The sequence below is a fragment of the Xiphophorus couchianus genome, chromosome 13 (assembly GCF_001444195.1).
Source record: "Xiphophorus couchianus chromosome 13, X_couchianus-1.0, whole genome shotgun sequence".
Taxonomy (NCBI): Eukaryota; Metazoa; Chordata; class Actinopteri; order Cyprinodontiformes; family Poeciliidae; genus Xiphophorus; species Xiphophorus couchianus.
This window is the reverse complement of record NC_040240.1, coordinates 29924539-29949817: the sequence shown is the minus strand read 5'-3', so window position 1 is coordinate 29949817 and position 25279 is coordinate 29924539. Positions and strand designations below refer to the sequence as shown.

The following is a 25279-nucleotide window of genomic DNA, read 5'->3' as shown; positions in this document are numbered from 1 at the left end:
TGCCCATAGCAGCCAATGACACAGTGGTATTCCTTGCAGCATGAGATGGTGCATTGTCATGATGAAGATGATTTTGCTACTGAAGGTTCAGCTCTTCTTTTTGAACCATGAAAGAAAGTGATCAGTCAGAAAGTCCATATACTTTGCTGAGGTCATTTTCACACCTTCATGGACTCTGAAGGGGCCGACCAAAGATTCTCTCCTCATGATTTCAGCTCATAAAATGACTCCACCACCTCCTTGCTGACGTCACAGCCTGTTGGGACGTGGTGGCCATCCACCACCAAACCACTACTGCGTCCATCTGGACCATCCAGGGTTGCACAGCAATCATCAGTGAACAAGTCTGTTTGAAAATGAATCTTTATGTACATCTGGGCCCACTGCGACCTGTTCTGCTTGTGAGCTCTGGTTAGGGACCCAATAGTAGGTTCATGCACCGCAAGCCTCTGGAGGATCCTCCACCTTGAGGCTCCAGAGGCATCAGCAGCTTCAAATAACTGTTTGCTGCTTTGTAAGGACATTTTAACAGCTGCTCTCTTAATCCGATGAATTTGTCTAACAGAATCTTCCTTATTCTGCTTTTATCTGTACAAACCCATCTTTGTTCTGAATCAGCCACAAATCTCTTCACAGTACAATAACGCTTCAGTTTTCGTTTAATATCTAATGTTTTCATACCTTGTCATACGGCACTACACTATCTGATGATTTTCATCAGCAGACAGATTCTTTCTCTTTCCCATATTGTTTGAAACCTGTGGCCTGCTTAATAATGTGGAACATCCTTTTTAAGTAGATTTCCTTTAATTGAGCTCACCAGACAAACTAATCAACCAGTTTTCTGAAATTAATTATAGTGATTCAAAGAGTCCTGACACACAATACCATCTAGAAATTTAATAGCACAACAAAAAATGTAATCTTTATGACACTTAAATTCAATTTGCATAATAATTTGGAACACGGTGTACAAAGAGCATAAAGCTAATCTACCCACCGAGAGGAAGAGAGGAGAGGAGAGGCATGCGTACCACAGCCTGACTTCAGCACAAGAAATGTTCAAGTCATTTTCCAGAAGATTTTATCTGACTGACATACCAAAGTCATTCTGTGTCCCAAAGCTTCCACTTAGAATGGAAAGACATGTTGCATTAAAATGAATAAAACTGATTTTGCTATTTCAATATTCTGCACTGTTAAAATAAGCTGTAACATTACCTTTTTTTTTTTTTTGAAAAGTTGTGGACTTTAAATTATTTCTTATTTTAATCTTAGGCTCTTCAGTGGTGGTAAAGCTGTCTTGGTGTGTGTGGTTTATAGTCTTATTGGAGGATTGTAAAGGTTGCCTTAAGCCCAAAATTAGTAAAACAGGTATTATTCATATGCTGAATAATACCTGGCTCAGACTAAAGAGCAAGATGTAGCAAGACCATTCAAAAAGGGGCGTGGTCTGTGAATTTTAGCTGGTTACTCAATTTGATTAATTCATAGATAGAATCAGAGTGGGACACTCAATAGAAGCCAGGCATGTCTTCCCTGATAAACCAGCCAAATAGATTTTCCTACAGATCCCGATCAGAGTAAGAGAACGAAACAATACTAAATAATGAACCACTAAACATCACAATCACCTGGAATACTTCGAGGATTTCTCTATAATATGATTCATGAGTCAGGTTCTGACATTCCTGAATGTCAGCTTTCCAGGATGGTGACTTGTCAAGAAGTATCAGCAAGTTCTGTGTCTCTGTGCTCTTCCTTCTCCTGTTCTATTTAAACAATGGAGTAGGCAGTATAGTCAGTAAAAGTAAAGATTTTCTTTTTCCAAAGCCCATATTTTATTTTCCCATGCTTTGACCTTGAAAACACTGAAACCAAATTTCTGACTCTTATAAAATGAACCCCTGTATTAGAGCTTTCTGCATTCCATTAAAGCATTTTAATAATGTTCTACATTTTTGTTTTAATTATCTGACCAAATACAGTAATCCTGTCCATGTCATTCAGTGGATTGTGCCTTTCTTGAAACCAAATATACCTGCTCTCACCAAAAGCCCAGTCTCTGCAGAGTCAGACTTGTGCAGGTATTTGTTTTTGGAAATGAAGATGAAAAGGGTAGTCCTGTATCGTTCCCTCACTATTGTAAGAAACCACATATTTGTTTCACTATCAAGTCTGGAAAAAAAGCTACAAAGCCAAGCATGAATGCTCTACTAAGCTTCCTGGGTCCATCGGCTTCCAAACTGAGAAAAGACTTCATTGGGTTTTTTAGTTCAAAGTCAGAAGGATCAGTTATGCGAGTCATTGTCGTTCTGAATAATGTTTCTAGTTTCCATGTGAAATGTTTGCACTGGCAGCACAAGAGAGGAGGAGGGAGAGTCCGCCGCGGTTCTGGAGTGGCTCCTGTGTTGTCGTAGGGTGGCCTTTTTAATGAGTGCGACAGCATGTAGTTTAGCTGCTTTCCTGAGTCGTGCTGTGCCAAAAATAAATAAATTAAAATACAAGCACACCTGGCTGCAGTTGTTTCTGCTCACTGGGAAATGTCCTGATGGATAGATCGAGACCATCAGGAGTGGCCGCCTAATGAGTCCCTTCGCGCATAAAGTCACCCTTGGAAAAAAGGCCAAACTCTGGCATTTCAAATAACTACACAGAGAAAGTCAGAGACTGAAACCTCCTTATTTCTGTAAGTTCAGTTGTTATACAGCTGATGACTGCTCCATGATGGAGAAATTATATGATGGCCGTTTAAAAGGAAAATACTGCAAAGATGACATCAGCTGCAATAAATCCACATTTTTCTCACTCCTCTCAAGAAGATTGGAGACATTCATTTGTCAATGAGACATGCTGAATATTACAGTAGCAGGTAATATGTGAACTCATGACACTTATGCTACACTTACAAGTAATTCTTTGCTATATCAGTAGTGGCCATACTAATATTGCAATGTGTTCATCTAATTCTGATTTTAAAAAAACAGCAGCAGTGTATTCCGAAAAGTAAAAAAAGCTAAAAAGTCTGAAAGTAACTTTTATATACCTATGGATAAATGTATTGATCACAAAGCATATTCTGTTCCAATCTAAAACGCAAAGAAAAAACTCATAAACTGTATTATTACTCTAGGAAGAGAGGAACAAGTCCTCTGATTCTTACAGTTTTTACAGGTATCTGCCTGCCACTTTCCACTGGTCACTGCCTGCGTTTCCATTGATTGTATAATCGTCCATTTCAAAAATAAATTTGCTTAAAATGGAAGCATACCAATTTCAAAAGAACGTATTTGTCGATAAAAAGTTTTGCTGCTAAGATGAGGGGCTTTCTTGGACGCATCAGTTAGTTTATCTCGCAAAACTGCAATGGAAACAGACGAGTCACATGATCAACAACTGGATGATGCCATTGGTGCAAACCACAAACAAACAGGAAGTGGTGGGAGGATAAAGGCGCTGTGCGTTTTTAATGACTCATCGAGTGAACAAACTTATTCATGTGTGATTTTAATTGTGCTTCTGGTTTAATGGAAACACCGCAATTGCAAAATCATATTTATTCGACAGTACGGGAATATTGGCAAAGTTTTGCTTTATAATGGAAGCGCAACAAATGCCATGTCTGAAGGGTCACCTTCCACCTTCGAATATATTATTTTCCCATCCAGAAATATAATTTTTTTTCATCATAAAGTGATTGTTGCTGTTAGTATTGTTCTTAAAAACAACTGTGTTTTGTAATTGGCTGCTTATTAAAGTTATGATGCCACTTGTTCCCTCATTTATCTGTGGAACATCTGTTCCACATGAGCAGCTGCATCCCAGCAGCTTCAATTTGTTACACAAAGAGGCTGAAGAAAAATGTGATAAAACTTTGTCTTTTTATGCAAACCGAGTTTTTAAGCTTCTTTAATCTGCTGAAAATAAAAGGTTACCATAAATAAGACTATAAATCACAAGGGAGGCATAACCTGCTGTCCCGCCTGTTAAATCAGTCACTTTAAGTGTGAAGACAGACAATAACATCCAGGCTTTATAGAGTGAAAACCTGGACCGCTTTTTTACGTTTAATGGTTAACGTCATTAACCAGTCAAGTATTAATGAGAACAAAATAACCAAAATGAGAGAAGTCAGACTTTATGAACACAATTTTCCTTTTTTTATGTAATTGTTTCTCTTAAAATGGGCATAAAAGAAAACTCTTTCAAACAGATCAAATCACAGCGACCCACAAATAACAGATCAAAGGATACGGCATTATTTTTCAAAGCCTAAAATTTATGAAATGTGCATAAAGTCATTGTTTTTTTGAAGCTGATATGTTAATTTCAAAATATATTTTTGACACAAAAAAGCCTCTGGAGTTATGTCTAACTAAAACAGAGAAACAAAAGGTTTACAATAACAGTTTAACTACAGTGTTGCTGTAGACAGATAAACCCTTACAAATACAACAAGGACTTGCTGTGTGTTAGAAAAACAAGATTTTCAGCCTCATTCACTCAAAAGCCACGTTTCCGTTACAAATGTGCGCAAAACTTTGACAATATTCCACTAATGTGGAAAAAAAACGCAATTTCGCAATTGCGGTGTTTCCGTTGCACAAGAAAGACAATTAAAATCACATGTGAATAAGTTTGGTCACGTGATAAGTCATTAAAAAACAGGCAATGCCATCATCCTCCTACCACTTCCTGTCGTCTTCTTTGTCTTTTCTGTCAGTGGTAACATCCGGTTGTTGATCATGTGACTCGTGTGATGTGAAGAAAGTGTTTCGATTGCAGTTTTGCGCAATATACACATTTCGACACGGCTGACAAAACACCTCATCCAAAGGACGTGTAGCATTATCACTCATTTGGCTTCAGGTTCAGTTGCCTTTTCTTTGTAGATTTTTCCCCCTTTTTTATCTAATTATACTTGAAAATAAATACATCTATAAGCTACAAGTAAAGGAAAAGTTGTACAAATAGGGATATTTGACATTTAAGACAGTACAAATATTTCAATGGCAAAAAATATTACATTTAATCTAATGTTTTGCAGGGTATTGCTGCAAGAGGAAAAAAAACAAAACAGGCAAGCATTGTCTACTGTGTCCTGCTCTGTTCAAAGGAAAGATGGAAGAAAGCAGCTCGGACACTGCGGCTGCGTCGCAGTGTTCTTTAGGAACACTGTCGCTCTCCTGAACATCAAAGTGGCCATTTGCGCTGACAGGTGCCATTAAAGGCCATCATGAGGAGGATAAGGACCTTGTAAAAATAGGAGGAGATGAAAGAAGTGCTCCGTCACTCGCTCACCTGCAAGCTGCTTTTACAGCAACGCTACAAAAACTCAACAAACTAAACTTACTTCTGGAGGACAACCAGTGAGAGACGGAGGTATTCACCAAATCCTCTAAACCATGTAAATGCAGAAGCAGATTTAAACAGCTTTCTGTGTTGAGGGCACTAAAGAGAAATATTTTACCCATCTTCACACATGAAAGCTTTTCCTTTTACATTCTGTTTGTGTAGCGCAGGGGAAAAAATAAAAAAATAAAAACTCAGCAAAGACAATTAAAAAATATTTGTCCCAGGCGGAAAAAGCGAATGACTGACAGAGTCATTTCTGCATCTGTCAGATTGAGTCGTTGGTTTCACTAGTCTTGGATGAAGACAAAAAAATAACATCTCCCACTTGACATCTCATTCATCACAGAAGAAGAAGAAAATAGGAAATGACAGGACCGCTTGATGTCGACACTGGGGCGGTTAAAGGGACGGTAGCGTACGTTCGGGTGCGCTACGAGATCTGAGTGCAGTCAGAACTAGAGGTGCTGGCGCTGAGTGGGCGTCAGAGTTGGTGGCAGTGCATTCTGCTATAACTGGACTGTGGATGCTGACATTGGATGTCTGGGCTGGATAATAGAAACATAGAAACTTTGAGGAAGTTTCCATGTTCCTCGAAAGTTTAGCAGTTTGTCACATTACAGACGCAGGTATCAGAATCAGTGGGTTTTATTGGTGTTTTTATGTTGGAACCAAACAAAGCAGTGCAGTTGTTTTAAACTTATAGAAGTGGGTTTTTTATTTGTCTTTTTTACTTACTTGTTTTCTCAGTCATTTTAATTTTGTTCAAATCCTGGTTTGACATCTCAGTCCCAAAACTCCACTGAGAGTTTCAAACTTTAACAGACTTTATCTGCCTGACCAACTCTGCACCTCGGACCTCAGTGAAAATTGAACGGAACATGGACTAAAATCATTTCTCAGCCACTTGAGGGGAAGGAAAAGAAAATTTCTCAGTGGTTTGGCACAAAATGTGCCCACAAAGCTCTTCTATCTCTATCTCACACACACACACACACACACACAGTCACAAGGGTAAACACTGAAGGCAATGTGGGGTTCAGCAATCCAAATTATATTTGGTTGGGGATCACTCTACCACTGAGTTAAAGAACAAAATGTCATGGAATTTTACAGCAAAAAAAAACCCTGGAAATTTTGGAAACATGAAAGAAATCACAAACCACCTTTCAGTTGTTTTTCAAAGCAAAGAAGTCATTTTGAAACACACTTCTGACACAAAAAGCCTCTATAAGGTAAAATGCACCATCATAATGACAAAATATTTAACAATATGCAACCTAAAAATGACAGTTACCTTGGAAACTGAGCCCTGTCCAACGGGAATATGTAACATTATGTGGTCACTTTTTGGTAACAAAGAAAATAAGTAGAGTGAGTTATCTTACTTTCCTGTGATAGAAGTGTGGGTGAAGAAAACAGCTTAACGTGGAAACATTTTCTGCCCCAGAGTTATGAAGTACTTGGAAAGTTGGGTTTAAAGAACCCAAAAATTCAAAACTAAAGGTGAAGGACGCAATGAATATGTGACAACTATAAAAGATGGCTCTAAGCTTTAAGGGCAGGGGTGATTGTTTGTGACCATACATTTTCTCAGGTACTTTTTGCATCGTCATCGTCATTCTTCAATTTTGACTGCATTCTCAGCCATCTTAATTTCTGTTTCTTTTGCCTTTTTGACGTCATTTTCAAACATTTCTAGACTTCTAAAATTAACGTGATTATTATGATCCTGACCTAAGAAAACACTCATTGAAAGTGAAGATTAGATTCAATTTGGCATTTGAGACAATGTTTTACTAACTGGAGCGAAGTGGTTCTTGGAATCTGATTTTATTTATTTATTCTTATTTAGCCTTCACTTTATCAGGAATCCCTTTGCTTATGATAAAATCAGTTTTATATGGAGACCTGGCCAAGAAGAACACCAGTATTGTATGCAAAACTAAATAAAGAAGTGCAAGGTCTGACTTAGTTTTGGGAACTTTGCTTTGCCTTAGCAAAGGTCACAAGAGAAAAGCATGAAGTTCACAGGCAGCAACGTGCTAAAACGAAAAGCACTTCAAAATCTTGTATCTAGACAACAGAGATGAATTGGAGCTGTGTTATAATTAACTAACTAACCTGTTCTCTAAGCACCTGGATTGGATAGGAACATGGCTGTTGTGACTTAAATTATCTGGACCTGTTGGTTTTAATGCAAAATGTTTTCTGGTCACTGTTTGTTGTGTTTTGGCTTAAATACATGAACTAAATTAAGCCAAATATCTCATAAAAATTATTTTAAAAAGCAGAAAAACGACCTGTTCAGCTGACAACAAAATGTATGACTAGATTAGTTTCCATAAATGATGTTACTTACTTTTGATCACAAATCTAAAAGAACCAGGACAGAGGTGCAAAACATATGCTGCGCTCATATTTACTTCAGCTTTCAATGGTACTTGAGTAAAGTAGTTCGACTTGTTTCACAGGGGGAACAGTGGGTGGTAAATGGAAACGCAGCGGGAGACCTTAGAGTCAAAATCTGTTCTGAAACCCCGTAGGAAACAGTGTTAAAAAAAACAGCATAACTGTGATTGTCTTTAGCAGACATCTACTAACTACCTGGTTCGGTTCATTTTGTAATAAATACAGAGAAGAAAATCTAAATTTACATACTAAAGAAGGTTAGGTGGAATGCATAGAATTCCCAACACTTTAACATCCGATCAATGAGAAGTGAATCCAGGATGGTAAAATCCAATAATTCTACAATTACAGCTTTATGATATCAGAAAATCATTTATTATCAGAGATAGTGAAAGGAGCTTAAGACGTAGAATTGAGTCGCACTGAAGCCACAAAATAAAGACTTGAGTTGACTTGTAGTTAGCCGTAGCTTTAAAAACATCACCAATGTCTCACCAACTCAAAACGGTAATAAATGACTCCATCAGGAAAACAAATTAGATTTACCTCGACTCACCTACAAAGTGTATTCCATGGTATTTGGCAACCTGTGCTTAGCTTGCTGGATACATTTATGTAATATTCACTTTATGTATTTTATGCACATACTTTGCAATACCATCTGTTACCTCCCTCTGTTGTGTGTTTATTATAAGTGTATTTTTCCTGTTGGTATAAGACCAATAGAAATTTTCACCAAAAAAAGATTGCAGATTCATGTTATAAAATGAAAAAAGAATGTTATAGTTAACAATAACTTTAAAAAATTAGGTTAATGATGTCTGTATGAATAATTCATACTTTAAAAACAATTAAAAGCATAATTATAATGATGCTAGTGTTTTGATACAACCCCACACCTCCTCGGAATACAGTTAGGTCTTTAAAAGACTAATTAATCACATGAAACTGCGCTAACACGGCAACACATTTTTTAAATTTTTACATATAAGGGTTATGTTTTCTGGTGTTTCTAGTACGCCCGTAAGCCTGACGCACATGTGACATCCCCAAAACAACGAAGCTTCTCTTTGCCCACTAGGGATTCATTTTTACTTCAAAATCGAGCTGATTGGACGCTGGAATGACTATTGTTGTGTTCGAGTTATGCTACATTATTAGCACAACTAGCTTAGCCTATCAGCGAAGCTAGTCAAGCCTAAAATAAAATTCAAATTCAAAACTATTTTATTGATTCCAAAGGGGAAGTGAAATAAATCAAAGACCTCGGTGGATGTGGGCAGTTTGTCCATCAGTATTACGTCTTCCCCACATTCTGTCGATTACATTTAAAGGGCATCATAATTTGGCACATGCAGCTTATGGGAATTTATATGACAAGCTTTTAAATTACCTGCAGCAGAATTACAGCTTGGTAGGCGATCCCTAATAAACTCCCAAAACTGCTGTGCAGAATGAAATAAAGAACAGTTTTGAATACAATTTGTACGAGAAACCTATTAACGCGACCCGTTTTAGACGATGACTATAATAAATCGCTGGCAAGCTTGTTGATCTCGGCGACTAATTTCTGCTCAGGAAAAGGTTATTTTAGGAGACCTGAGTGATGAGCTGCTTGGCTCCGTCTGAAAAGATGCCTTTCCACCCCCTAATTCCCCTCAAATAATACCCGCCCGCCCCGTGGAGAAACGCCTGTGAGTCACCACTGGTGCACCTCCGCTCATGGCCAACGATCCATCGCAGAGACAGTGCTGACTGGAATCATAATTTGCCATTTCCAGTGCGATGATAAGTTGAGCGAGAGGGAAGGGTAGGAGGGATTACAGAAACAATAAAAGACTGAGATGATGCAGGCATGTCTCTGGCAAATGAAAAAGGAGGGGCTAATGGCTGATTAACTACTAAAAATTACAAAGATTAGAATATTTCCAAACAAGCATCCAGCCGCATTGTTGCCCTCCCAGAAAAGCTCCAATAAGAGTGAAAAACAAGTTAATGAAGTTGTTTTACAGGAACCTGACACTTCTTAATGCAGAGCAGCAAAATGCTGTTGGAGCTTTTACAACCGGGCATCAGAGTCGAACAGAACCACCACCACGACATTCACAGGATCGCATTTATTTTGTTGATCATTTGCGTTCCTACATTCAAGTGTTTTGTGAGTCTGTCTCTTTAAAGGCCCGATTCACTGAGAGACAAACTGTGGCCGTGTCAGATTGTTTAAGCCAGGTGGAATTTAAAGGAGCCATTTTTGAACTCAGCCTTCTGCAGCATAACATCTAAAACACGAACGCACCGGAAGACAAGAGCGTCCCGTCCAGAGGTGGTGGTGGGGTTTCCCTTTGTCACAATATAACAAAACCCAGAAACGTCATAATCTATTTTTAAGCGTCATTTTTTAAAGGGACAGCATTATGTATTTTCCAGCCACATAGTGCCATTTTATATGAAAATAAAGTAACTGTCACCTTCAGTTGTTATAAAAAATGCCATATATATCAAATATGACTTTAAAAAATTTACTTTGAAATTTAATGCCTTGAAATTGGGCCTCTGTCTTTTTAAAACCTCCTGCTCTTTCTGAAACTCTGCCTTCAGAAAGTCATCACAACATGGTTCCTCTTTTAACCCTTTAATAACGTTTTTACCAGCGTTGCTCTGACCAGTAGCTCCTATAATCAGCTCAGCTGATGCTCCGTTCTACTAGGTGTTTGCCAATTGCTGCTGGCTAGTCTGAAGGAGCTGAGGGGAGAAGTTGTGAGAAAGGGGTGATCTGTGAGGCGCAAGTTTGGAGGAGGAGCTAGGTCCAACCTGGCGTTTTACAAAACTGAATGGTTGCCATGGAGATTGAAGGATTTCTCAGACAAGCATGAAGGCAAAACTCCAGGTATGTTTTCGATGAGGGAATGACTTAATGCCATCATGTAAAGTTAAAAAAAGTTGACTTTATATAACACTGCCCCTTTAAAATGAAAATAATCCCATTTTAATTGCAGATAATCCACAATGCCTCATCACACATCAAGCACATGAATATGTCATTTTTTTCTCCGCAGTGACAAAATCTACAATGAAATTAAACACTTCAATTATAAGCATGGATGTAAATTGTGAACCCGTTAGTGTGTAATGAAAATGTCTCAGGGTTCATATTGAGGTTGAATCCAAACTCTGGAGCCTCAAATGAGGGAACTTCTCTCAAACTGAAGCGATCAGAAGTCAGCAGGACTCTGAGTGTGAGAGGACGACCTCCAAAGACTCCTGTCCATTATCAAACAGTCCATAACGCTTCAACGCGCTGTCAACTCCAGAGAGCGAGACGCATGTACGTAGTTCAGAGTTCAGGTCAGAGGTGATGCTCAAATGGGAAATTTATTATTATTATTATTATTATTATTATTATTATTGATGGATTTGGTTACCTAAGCGATGTATTCTGTGTGTAAAGTTGAAAATGTCTGCGCGTCTGCAGCTAGTAGTCAAATCTGTGAAATGCAGCCTGTCCAAATGACTGATGGTCTTCAGGTTCTTCAGGTCTTCGTAAATGTGGACTGGCTGGCTGACCTCTGATAACCTCAAGACACAATTAACATGTTTAAAATCATCTTCCTAAAATAGTGGCCTAAATCATTTTGCCAAAAAAAATAAGTTAAGCCGTTATTTTAGGAAAGTGACGAAATGTTAGCGGAGCAAAGGAAGATTTTTACTGCACAAATGTAGCACAATTGATTGAAGCGATATTTTGTTTGATTTTGCAAATGTGCACTGGCTGGTTGACCTTTGACCTCTGAAAACATTCATTAATATCTTTAAAATGAGAACGGCACCAAACGAACGCAGCACAAACGTGATGCCAATTCAGTTTACTTTGTAGAAAACTGATTCGGCATCAGTTTCTTGTTACAATTCAGCTTATCAATAAGATATATTGATCAAGCAGTACGGAGTATATCTTTTGGAAGCGATATAAGTATGAACAGTTTTTATTATGGTCATTTCTGTGGAAATATTAAGAGTTTTCTATGGTTTCATCTGGAAGGTTTAGAATTCTGACCTTATCTGTACATAACTTCATATTTGTACAGTTTTTAGAAGTAAAAACAGGTCTATGACAGTAGGGGGCGTTATTGCAGGTTTCCACATAGACTTGTAGCTCACCTCTGACACTCGCTGGGATGCAGGACCAGGTCCTCGCTGTTCTTGGCGCTGACTGTGAGCTCGTGTTCCGTCGGGTTGAAGATGTCGAGCAGAAGGTGGCACTGCCGGGTGCTGCGGACACAGACAGAAACACTTCAGCCAAAAAAGCCGATACGACGCATCAAATTCAACACCCCAACAAAAAAAAACATGACTGGCCTGTCCTTGGACTGTGTTTATGCGTCTGGTTCTAATTACTTTGCTAAAAATGAACAGCAGCGTGGCACACAGCGGGTCAGTGAGATCAAGAGAAGATGTAGTGTAAAGTACTCTCAGTGCTTGTCAGAACATCAAAGGTGGTCATGCTTTCGTTAAATCTGAAGACCTATGTGGAGCAGGTCATCTGCGCATCATCCCGCGCCTGCTTTTCTCATGTAGATAACAAGAGGAGCACTTTGTGATTCAGATCAACATGTTGAGTGTTCAAAGAGTTAATTTTAGCCCCCAAAGTAGGTGGATGAAAGGCCTGCATGACTAGAAACAGAACCAGCTAACAGAATTAAGTGCTGCTTCACAGGAATAATGTCTGGAGCTGGAAAGGGTTAGGGTTAGGGTTTTGTGATGAACAATAAAAAGCATCCCATGATCTGGCTGGGATTTCTTATGAAACTTTTTGAGCATACACCAAATTCATAAATCCAGATAAAGAGTGAATAGAATAGAATAGAATAGAATTCAACTTTATTGTCATTGCACTGTCACAAGTACAAGCAACAAGATGTAGTTTGCATCTATCCAGCTGTGCTCTACGAGATATAAATATTTATTCACAGATGTACAAGACTATGTATGTATGGACTATAAGGGGTTATAGCAAAGAGATATAGATATTGTGTATAAATATAAATATGGGAGCTATATGCACAGATTATACAGATTATACAAGAATGTTAGGGAATGGATTATAGATGTATATAATATAATACAAGATAAATAATGGCAGATAAAATTTACAGGTTGTATGTGTGTGTGAAGAAAACAGTCCGTGATGTGTGTGTGTGTGAGGATAGTCCATGTGTTATTGTTGTATGAGAGGATAGGGGAGTACAGTCCTTATAGTTTATGTTTTATGTCAGGAGGCGTTCAAAAGCGTGACAGCTGTGGGAAAGAAGCTGTTCCGGTGCCTGGTGGTTCTGGTCCGTAGGCTTCTGTAGCGCCTCCCAGAGGGCAGGAGGGAAAAGAGTGTGTGTGCTGGGTGAGTGGAGTCCTTTGTGATTTTCCCGGCCCTTTTCAAACACGGCTTCCTGTAGATGTCCTTGATGGCAGGGAGCGGTGCCCCGGCGATATACTGGGCAGTTTTCACCACCCTCTGCAGCGCCTGCCGGTCGGAGACAGAGCAGTTCCCGTACCAAGCTGTAATACAGTTGGTGAGGATGCTCTCAATGGTGCAGCGGTAGAAGTTCGTGAGGATCTCTGAGGACAGGTGATTCTTCCTCAGGGTCCTCATGAAGAAGAGGCGCTGATGCGCCTTCTTAATGAGTTTGGAGCAGCTGGTCGTCCAAGTCAGGTCCTCGGAGATGTGGACTCCCAGGAACTTAAAGGTGTCCACACGCTCCACCACTGTCCCCTTAATGTGGATGGGTGGAGGTGGGTCAGCGTTCCTCCTGAAGTCCACGATAAGCTCCTTGGTCTTCTCGGTGTTCAGCTGCAGGTTGTTTTTGTCGCACCACTCAGCCAGACGGTCTACCTCCTCCCTGTAAGCGGCCTCGTCATTATCTTTGATGAGGCCGATCACCGTGGTGTCGTCTGCAAACTTGCTGATGGCGTTAGAGCCGTGAACAGGTCTGCAGTCGTAGGTGAAGAGGGAGTAGAGGAAGGGACTCATCACACAGCCTTGTGGCACTCTGGTGTTTATGATGATGGTGGATGAGAAGTGGTTGTCCAGCCGGACATGTTGAGGTCGACTGGTCAGGAAGTCGAGCAACCAGTTACACATGAGTGGACTGATGCCGAGGTCTGTGAGTTTGGTAATGAGTTGTGATGGGATGACAGTGTTGAATGCTGAACTAAAATCTAAGAACAGCAGTCTGGCGTAAGTGTTCTTACTGTCCAGGTGAGAAAGGACAGAGTGCAGCGCTATAGAGACTGCATCCTCTGTGCTCCTGTTCTGCCTGTATGCAAATTGGTGGGGGTCTAGTGTGGGGGGGGAGGAGACAGGATCTGAGGTGTGCTAGGACCAACAGCTCCAAGAATAATGTGTAGCATGGCAAAGATTTTCATTGTTGAAAAGACAGCAGCTTGAGCTACAACAGTTCTTCACATTAGACAAGAGTCACCTCAGAAATGTTGGAACTTAGGAAAGAAAACTGAAGTCTTCTTGAGATAAAGTTCCATCAACTTCATTTAGAAAAGTCATGAACATTAGGCCTGGGAGACAAACCGAAAATGTAACCAACACCAGAATTGTTTGATGATGACCAACATCATTTTTGCCCGTGTCGGGATATTGGGCGTTTAAAAGACAAATGAAAATTAAAGTTGTTTTTGTTCTCTTATTTTTGGCTGTGTGTAGGTAGACTATGCTCATGTCCCTTTAAGATGCTGTGTTGCGCGTAGTCCGTAACAAGAAGTAAAAAAGACTGTGAGGTTGAGAACATTTTAATTGTCGAAGCGTCGGCTGGTCGAAGAGGAAAAGCTCCTCCTGAAAAAGATTTTTTTTTTAAAAAGGATGTTGGAAGGAAGTTATTTTATACTTCTAAACTTGTTCAGTTGTGCTTATTTGCTTAATAACTCTTAAATAAAACTGAAAGTACAGACTTTCTTAATTTATTTGCAATTTATAGATTTAAAGTCCATTAAAGTTCATAAAAATAATTGTCCAGGCGAATTATAGCCTCAATATAACTGGTTGGGAAATATTTATGCTGGCCTATCAAATTTTTCTTAACTTATCTATGTATGAAATGGGTGTGTGGTGCAGTGTTATCACCATTTATTGTTATTGCCCCAATCTTTAGTCGGTTGAGACACTCAGAACTGCTCTGCTGTCAGCAGGCCCTTTCCAGAAGATTGTCAAAATTAGAAACATCCTATCCAGGAGTGATGCTGGAAAACTAGTCATTTGTTAATTGAAGTCAGGACTACTGTAATTCTTTCATGGAGGAGGATTAGGGCCACTAAAAAAGAGAAGAAAAAAAATTCTGACTTTGATATCTAAAGATTACAGTCAGATTTTTGGGGGGGGCAGGAGGGAGTCAGAAATTTTAGAAAAATATCAGAATTTTGAAAGAAAAATCTGAAAAATTTGGGGGGGAAATCTAAGCAAATACAAACAACCAGGATGTTATGTTCAAGATGTTAGACATAGTGCTATTTCCCATCAGGAAGTTCACAAAATGCAGTTTAAAACCTTCAGCTGATCCCAAACACTGCAGCAGGAGTTTTGATGAAAATGAAAAAGAGAAATCGTACTTCTTCTATGTTAGCTTCCCATCATTAGCTCCGTGTTCAATCCAAAAAAACATCTAAGATTCTGCTTCTCACATATAAAGCCAGATCTTTTAGTGACCAGGTTTCTCTCACGAGGAACCAGTTTAGTTTGTGAGGCAGACACCTCGTCTAATTTTCACATTCTGCTTAAAAATATCCTTTTTGATAAAGCTTATAGTGAAAAAACAGAACAACCTTTTCCTAATTGCTGGATGTGAGGGGAGTAAAGGGAGGATTGCACTCTGAAAACTGTTAACAGAAAATGTCCAACACAAATTTTAAGAGTACTGCTGCAGAGTTTCATTTCTCTGTTTCATTGATGTCGGCTTAGAACAGGGAAGCTCACATTTGACCACCTCAATAACAAAACAACGTAGGCTATTGCTATCACTCAGTTTGTGATCGGCAACATGGGCAACCCATCTCGCTCTCCACATAAAACTTAAGTATGAGAACGTTAATCTCCAAAAAAGTTACAGTAGGGTTTTATATTTGTTCCCTCCCATGTTCCGTTTGCTGCCTGTGAAGGGTTCTGACCAGCTGTATAGTCCAAGAGCTTTACTGTCTGATAAATAGTGGACGGCGGAGTTGATCAAAGACAATTTTTCAAATCAACCTCTGTGTGCCTTTCTCCCAATAATGGTCTGCTGCTTTAGCCTTTGCCCACGGCTCAGGTTCCGTCTGAAGTTCAGTGGACATCTTGATTTCAACAAGCTTTTGAGGCTTTTTCTCATTAGTCAGACCTTCCTCATCATTGGCTGCTCACAGCGGAAACTTTTCTGAGATGTTTGCTCTCACCAGAGAACAGCCCTCAGTGTTGGGAAAAGGAAGAGAGCTAAAAAGCTACACTAGAGAGAGAGCACTGCATTTTTTCTCCCTTCCTATGTTAAATGGTAAACACCTTTTTGCTACGCACACTACATGCACATCCAAAATGGAAGAAATATGGATTATGATAAAGAAATTGTACAGCAAAGCTATTTTCAGCACTTTCATTAGGTCTGGAAACATTTCTGCTGTATCCACAGTTATTTTGCAGAAATTTGACCAAATTGGCTTACTACACTTTGGTAGTCAATAAGAAGTCTGGAATACATTTACATTTCTATTCTCAAATGAAGCTCTATGCATATCACACGCTGTGACGATTCTGCATAAATAATGTAGCCAACAAGACATTTTAAAACCTTTATCATTTTATACTGTAAAGGTAATGATGTGAAACTTTTAATCATATAAAATGCAAAAAAAATAAAATAAAAATCACAACCAAAATGTGGGGCAACATGTGATGTAGCGTTTCAGAGGAGAAGCTACACGCAGAGGGTGACGGTCGTCAACGCCGTCCTCCAGGGTTCAATTAATGACCTTCGAAGGTTTGCTGTATTTGTCCTCTCTACTTTCTTTGCCCAATTCTAATAAAGGTCGCTAAAGTTGTAAAATCTAAAATAATAATAATAAACTTTAACATGATCAAATTGTTCTTTTTTTCACAGAGAAGAAAAAAACTAAATTGTGAGTGCTGCTAAAATAACATGACCAACAGATTATTAAACTGATATTCTTGTAAGCTACAACTGTCATTTATTATTCTGATTTCAATACATTTGATCCATAATAACTGGAATATTGACCAACATATTCGATGCATATTGATGATTTTAATGATGGCACCATAATTAAAAATGGTAACAACTACTTTGTTACTGAAATGTTGGTTAGTTGATTGATTGATTGACACTAGGGGTGCAATGATGCATCAGCCAGCCAATTTATTGGTGCCAATTTCCTTAATGTTGGGAGATCGGTAATCGGCAGATTTTTACATGTGAAGCCACCGATCTTATCTAGCTTGGCAAAGGTCTAAGAATCAACCACTGCTCTCTTTTTTTATCTCTGGTGAGAAAGGTTTGACAGACAAACCGGCCCTCCAAGTTATGTCTCCACGTTTACAATAAACAATAGTGATCACACTGTCAACTCAACAGCTTTCTTGTTCTATTAAATATCATTTCAAATGAAAAAAATTGGTATTGGCCAAACTCAGAATCAGCAGGTTACGCTTTTTAAAAGATCGGTAATCGGATATCGGCCTGAAAACTGCAATCGCTGAACCCCTACTTAAAACATATTTTAACACAAAGCAAGTCAAAAATAAGCTCCAGTGTCAATATTAAAGTGATCAGCAAACTAAAAAGCAGCAGCTGGGAAAAGGTGGAGTGAAATCAAATGTTTCCTTCGTCCGTTGATCTCTTTCCTAACAAGCTCCTAAATCTCGGGGTTGATGGTGGTTTTATCATGCACAAACCTCTAATAGACTGCTTCAGCAATTAAAAGAGCATATCATTAAAGGGCTGCACGCGTTTTCCGAGCCGTCTTGGTGACTTTGTCGAAAGGCCTGATTAACGGGCGAGAACAGGGCGAGCTGCTAATTTGTTGTCTGGGCAGTTTAGTAGAGGCAATCAATCAGAGCACAAAGTTAGGAAACTGGGCATCATTACTCATGCGTCGAGTCCCTGAGATAAACTGAAGGAGCAGACAGAGAAACTGGACCTGAGCATTGCAGATGCACTTTTTTGATAAGGGTTTTAAATTAAAAAGACCTTAATAAGGCCAAATTAGGCTGAAAGGGAGTGAAGTTCAGAACTGCAGCAGAGAGGCCAGAGATGAAAGCTCACTGCGCCGATCGAGTCGGTATTAACCGAATCACGGCACTGAGTCATTTTGATAAGTATTCTATCTGGCTTCAATGCGAGGCAGAGATCTAAGCTAACTAAATAATTCAAAACCGCCAATAGCGCTTCACACTATTTGTCTCCATTACGGCCTGAACTTTTACATTACTTTCTGATAACGGAGAGAGGCGGAGAAGGAGCCAAATTGTCCCCAGCATCTTCAGTAGAACACATATTGAAGCAGATTTTATGATCGTTCAGTGCAATAGCAAATCATCCATCAATGATATATCACTACCTAATGTACCGCCAATGAAGCTCTGAATATTAGACCCTACGTCCCGTTTAGGTATGAACATCCGACAAGCTCAATGTTCAATAGCTAATCGAACACAATTCTGATTGTGGTCTGGGTCTGCACAGTAAATCGATGGAAATCAGTCAGACTGTGCTGTCAAAATTGGGTGGACATTAGTTTCAGAATGCCATTGTTAAAGGGCCATAAATATCTGACGCACCTCTTGAGTTTCTAAAAATAGCCATGTCCATGAGTCCCAGGCCCACGCCTCAATCAATTCTGCAAAACATGATCGATAAGTGCTGATTTTGCAACCCGACCACGGCACAATAACACATCGATGTATCCCCGACGCGCAAAATGCTTTAGGCTTAATCAGCAGCAGAGGATTTAGGGTACTGCCAGTGACGGGGACATTTTTATCCTCCGAAGCCAATGCTGGACGGATCATTATGCATCTTTGTGTAACGTCAAAGATGGAGCCATAAGGCTAAGCAAACTGTAAACATTGATCTAAAACTAAAATAAAGGAAATGATAGACAACATTCTGTAATGTAAAGCTACATAATGTCTGCTATTTAAAAAGCACCAACACACTATTTGTAAAATCTAAAAGATCAAAATTCATTGACAAAGTGAAACTACAGACAAACAAAGCCATATATGAACAACTAACGGAAACAATTCAAAAGTTGTTTGAGACTAGGGAGCAAATTAAAAGAATTATGGAGAGAAACCACGGTTAAAAATAAGCAAATTCAAAAAAACTTGTAACTTGAAGTCAAACTGTGGAATATTAACTTGGACAATGACCGAACATAAAACCGCTCAAATGATCATACTGTATATACAGATGATTATAGTGGGATATAATGTATTATATTATTGGTCAATTATTGCTGGTGTTTTAGTTATTGATGCTAGTTTTGCTGTTTGATAAAATATAAAGAAGAAATTATTCATTCACTGCAGTGAAAATTAAATAGATACTATATTGATGGGTTAACTATTAAATACAGGTTTAGTTGTTATATGTCTACATTATACATGTAATAAATGTGAAATTATATAGGTGGTTAGGAAATTTTACTTACCCCCACTCAGCTGAATTTGTCGGTCAATAATAAAACACTGGAGCAGAAAAAATGAAACATTTCTTAGAGAAACCCGATGTCATGTTTTCTACTTAAAACCTGGAACAGTTCCAACTTGAAAGCCACTGATGCGAATTAAACTGGTCGTTTATCCCTTCACCCCTTAATTCTGTAGTACTTAGAATAGCATTCAATGAGCAGACGAGCGATATAAAAACTGAAGAAGCAGCAAAATTGTTGCATATAAAATGTTGCTGCTGCAATTCACGTTCGATGTTTTTATGCCGGCACCTGTGTTCAGTGCTGCAAATGCCTCTGTAATTGGTTTAGAGCCGGATACATAAAGCACTCTGTAATTGCAAAAACAGATTGCGGGGATGCAGGGGGAAAAGATTAGGACTGGATTTTGCGTTTGTAGCTGATGCACATGAATTTTTTTTCGTTCAGATGTTTCCGTCATACACAAACCGACCGTCCGGCCAAGGGGAGGCGGGAATATGTAAAAAAAAAAAACTAAATCACACAATGACAGCCTGCTCACCCAAAGCAAAGACACTGTTTGACTGAAATAAACCAAAGCAACTATTAGTAGAAAAGTTACAGAGCAAAAGTCTCGAGTTATCGCTAAATAAAAAAGACGATGGGGTTTTCAAGCAAAGGGCACAATCTGGATTAATAACAATCTGCACAGTAAATCTGCATATGGTGTTGCACTTTGAAAGCAACATTTAATCTTGGATTTTCAGCTCGAGGCTGATACTGGGGCAACATTTGAAACGCACTGCTTTCAGCTGGAATTAAAAAGGGGGAGTAGGAGAGCCCATTACTACTCAGCTATGCACAAATAGTTAGTCAAACTGAAAAAAAGGACTTTCTTCCAAATGTTCTCATTGTTTTCTGGCTGTAACAACATCACAAATCAGGATTAGCATGAAAGGAACTGTTGCCAAGTCAACTAGCAATCTATAATAAGTAGGGATGCACAGTATTGGGTTTTTGGTCGATATCCGATGCGCCGATATACTACAACTCATTTGGCCGATAACCGATACCGATATTTATCCAAGGCTTGTAGAATGGACCATTGGTGAGTTGTTGTTTTTTTCTCAGTTGAGTGCAGTTCATTTTATTTTTGTAAATTATCAACATTAAACACAGGAAACAAAAATAATAATAATAAACAAACCCATAATTTACCAAAAAGGAATAGGCTGAAGCCAAAGCTTATAGCTGCCAACCCTGTTCACATATTTAACAGCCTACCATCATAAAAGATATCTTCTGTCCATATAGTTATACATACATAAGTACTCTGCAGTTATCCGGGCTCTCGCTCTCCAATTTGGCCACCATGAACTTAATGTAATGGTGGTTCTTGAGATGGTTAATGAGGTTTGAAGTGTTGTAGGATCACTGATGCAGAGCAGTCATTGCAAATAGTAGTTCTTCTATAAGTTTCCGACACTTAAACACTGCTGGCATTTTCAATTGGTCCTGCTCTCCCGCCGTGATCAGATTAGGTCAACATCATGTGATGTCATGACGTTGTGCTGCAGGCATCATTATCATTGACTTGTCATTTAAAAACAACGCCTTTTATATCGGTGAGTTATTTTGATAGAATGGCCATTGTATAATATCAAATTTTATAGCTAATATCGGCCGATATTGATACCATGCCAATAATATTGTGCGTCCCTAATAGTAAGGATTACATCATCCAAAGCCGAACTATTGCAAACAGCCACATGGTTGCGGATTGCCATGTTCCAAGACAAAGTCAAGTGAAATTGGATACGAAGGCAACAGCCATGCTAGTTTCACACACAAGATCCCAATGAAATTTGGTGAAGTTTTGGGCTGTAATGGGAAAATATCTAAACACTAAACATACCCTTGCAAGGTGATACAGTTAAAATCCCATTTACTTTACAGATCCTTGTCCCTACAGTTGATTCTCCAGTGCTTTCTGCAGCTACGCCAGAGAAAGAAGTCTGTCTCAAAGCCAAGTACATTCTGAAATGTTGTTTACTGCCACAGATTTTTTGAGAAGTTTGTCCTCATACAGGTCAGTGCGTGTCAAGGACCTCTTGCTGTGGATCTGTAAAGCCCAGCGAGTCACTCTAGACATGGTGCAGAGAAAACACAAAGTTTGTTCGACTCGGGAAGAGTTTTGGAAATCTGCAGGTAGTCTGCCCAAATCTCCCCCAAGCCTTTACTTTCAACACGTCTGAAATGTTTTGAGCCTTGACTGAGTGCCAGCAGATACTGTGTGTCAAAGTAGTGAGGCAGAAAATGCCAGGCGAGCAGAGGAGGTGAGGGAGACGCAATGACAGGGGTGAAGGTACAGCAGGCTGAGCAGCATAACTATTAGCGCCGAGCCAAGTTGGATGACTCAAACTTCAGATAGTATTTTGCCTAATGGCTCACCTCAAGAGGCCCTTACTCGCCCATGATCCGTCTCTTTTGCTTGGAGGTTTTTCATAAAAGTCAGGGGGGTTAGAAGATGAGTAAAGCCAGGAAAAATACAAGAGTGAACTGATAGGATCTCTACAGCTGCACAAGGTAAACATTGGACGTTTTAAGGCCCTTTTATAGTTTGTAGCGTGAGGTGCAGTATGTTTGAGACTTATCTCAAAATCCTTTTGACATTCCTTCTCACTAATGAGAACAAGAAAACAGCATTGACAATATGAAAACAATCTGACGTTCTTCCAAAAACAGATAAGTCTGAGATCATTTTAGGTGTAGCGTTTCTGAAACACGACAGATGCTAATAGATAGAAGACCGCCATGCTAAGACTCTCAATTATGTCCAAGTGTCAACCACCTTATCCATACAGTCTCGCTCCTGTGAAAGAAACTTATTTTTGATGTTGAGAAATATACAAAGAACCTTATTTGGGATCCAGTGGGGTCCCAAAAATGGGTCAAATGTGCTTTTAGAAAATCTAGAATCTATTATGAAATGTCAGATTTGTGTTGGTATTATAGCATTTTTTTAAAAACAGAAAACAGAGTTTTAGGAGATCTATAACGGTTTATTTTTTAAACAAGTTCCTCAGTGAAGATTTCACCCTCCAGTGTTCATGTGTGCAGCAAAATTGACGCTGACATATTAACCCAACTGTAACATGACCTATAACCTCAAATGTGCCATATGCGTTACCCATAACAACAGCAGCTGATTACATCCTCGTCTTGTTAGTCATTAGTTTGATAATCCAACATAACGAGGAGAAGAAGCTCGACTTTGTCATGATTCTGTACAAAAGACTCCACTGGTGAACAACAAAGTGAACAACGCTGTGTGGAGGCTCTATACGCATGTCCCATTCTCTAAACTTAGCCCCACCTACAGGTCTGGGGCAGTAATGGCAACGTCTTGAAGCCATTTTCGGTGTCTTCATGTGGAAACAAAAAATGCCACGAAGTAACTAACTGTGTTTCCACTACGAATGCAAGTAAGTCTCTGTCAATATTCCACTAATGTTAAAAAAAATAAATTTTGGAACTGTGGTGTTTCCATTAAAAATTAAACAAAATAAAAATCACACAAATAATTCTTATTCAAGCGATAACTCATTAAAAATCATGACAGTGACGGACGCAAACAGTTAAATGAGATATATTCATAATTTAAAGCATTATTTAAATTATGGCACTAATACTCATCATCTACCAGAGGAGACGTAGGTGTTTTATTCAGGTGTTGGAGAAACCAACCTCATATTTGAGGTGTATGCAGCATTTTGGGGAAATTGTAGGCGGAGATTTTACAAAAGAGCTTTAGATTCAACACTTTTGAATGATACACAACTTTTTATGAACTGTGTGATGCTGTGAGAGCTCTGGTGGAGCCAGCTGTACATTGCAGCAAAACAAACAAAAATAAACCATCATCCTCCTACCACTTCCTGTCGTCTTCTTCGTCAAATCATGTTGATCATATGATTTGTGTGATGAGAGAAAAGGTATTTTCATTACAGTTTTGTGAAATACATCTATTTTGATACGGCCAAACCCCCAACTCATCCTAGAGCAAAATCTCTTTATGGAAAAACATGAACTTTTTCAAAATTGCCGTATTTCCATTAAGAAAATTTAGTTTTGAATTGAAATGATTTTTTTTTGTAAACTGAATCAAATTAAAATATTTCTGGAAATAGCAATGTGTTACCGCTGCCTAAAATTAACTCCACTCCTTCTGATAAGTAAATGCCTGCCAGAATTATGCCAGAAGTGATGGAAACAAAAACCCCAAGTTAATGCTAATGAAGTCAGGTAACAAATCGGTGCCATTGACATTCTTCCAGAGAGCCTTACCCTGTTTACCTGCGCTTTAGTCATATAGCATAAAAGACAATATGGTTCATGTGTTTGTGTTACCTGGTTGCAGGAAGGGTGCTAACTCTGGTGAAAAACACAGACGGCTCCACGTCTACATGGACGCCCAGAGACAGCTCCCGGTAGTAGCCCTCCACTTTGCCCGCTCCGCCCGAGTACCTGAAGTTCAGCACCGCCTCCAAAGTCTGCAACAGAGCACAGGAAGGAGAATAAAGTTACATCAGGGCTGATGTGCAACCGCATGAGCAGCTCATTAAAGCAGTGGTTCCCAAAGATTTTCTGGGCCCTCCTATGGATTACAATAAAATCCCCCCCAAAAAAGAAAAATAAAAACAACTTTGCACACACATCGTTCAACCAGACATAAACCTATACACATATTTTGTTTTCAAACTCCACTGAAGTTTATTTCACACTTCAGGTTGCAACAAAACACACTACAAACCATCTTTACAGTGAAACAGTTTTGCGTAACTGTTTTATTTTTTTATTTTTCATTCATCCATACCACTTCCCGCGGCCCTCTAGGGGGCACGCCCCACACTTTGGGAACCACTGCATTAAAGCAACAGGCCGTGGTCAGAGGTCGCGCACAATGTGTTGCTACTCGCATTCAATCTACACAAAGTTTGCTCCACGAGAGGAGCCATCAAGGCAAAAATAATAAATGCACCACAAGGCTGCTATTGTGCTGCTTAATGAAATGGAAGTATAATGATGGGAAATGGACGATTCAGAATCCTAAAAGGGTTTAAAAGGGAGAGGGGTGGCAGCTGGGTGGCCTAGGTGAGATTGTTCTGGCTGCGTTCCACCGTAATGGGGGAAAAATGGACAAGGGGATCACTCAGTGGTACTCCGAGGCGTTTCCATGGAGAGGAGGCAGTGATGGGGGGGGGGTGTCATGAGCAGCCAAGTGGGCGACGTAAGTGGGCAGGTGGGGAGGAATTAGAAGTGGCAGTTTATGGTGAGGAACACTAGCTGACTCAGGGAAGGAGACTGTCCAATGTTCGGCTTTTCTTCCAGCACAGCGTATATCATCTCCACGCATACCGCTGATGGAGGCTCTGGCTGTGGCTTCCCACAACACAGTTCACCTATTTCCTGATTGTTTTTACTCTCTATCCGCTTCTTTGTGGGAGGCGGGAGTCAAAGTGAAGCGACTCCGAGCCTGCTGGCTGGGCGTACGGCTGATTACAACGTAATGGACAGAGCACAGCACTCTGACAGCCACATCACAGAGAAGTTATTATTACTGTCAACCATACAACTCTATTCTATAAAGGCCTTTATTTGTAAGTGAAAAGCCTTATTTCACATTCTGTGTGGGCATGTGATGGCGTGTAGCATGTGTGTGTTTGTTTTTTTTAACTTGCTCTGATATTTGAAAGTGCCATCCAAGGACACGCCTGTGATCTTTCCACCAGCACCGAGACGAGGTTGATATTTTTGGCATTTAGTAAAATGTCTCAGAGTA

The 25279-nt window shown here is 39.4% G+C and overlaps 1 protein-coding gene across 2 annotated transcripts in view; it reads right to left on the bottom strand.

Annotated features, from left to right (window-relative positions):
• trappc9 (trafficking protein particle complex subunit 9) overlaps positions 1-25279 on the bottom strand; it is a 210999-nt gene that overhangs the window by 84161 nt on the left and 101559 nt on the right. For both annotated transcript variants that reach the window (XM_028036159.1, XM_028036160.1), the window contains 2 exons: positions 23848-23990; positions 11923-12033 (listed from right to left, as the gene is read on the bottom strand). In XM_028036159.1, coding sequence (XP_027891960.1) covers positions 11923-12033; positions 23848-23990 — 254 coding nt within the window. The remainder of the gene's footprint in view (positions 1-11922; positions 12034-23847; positions 23991-25279) is intronic.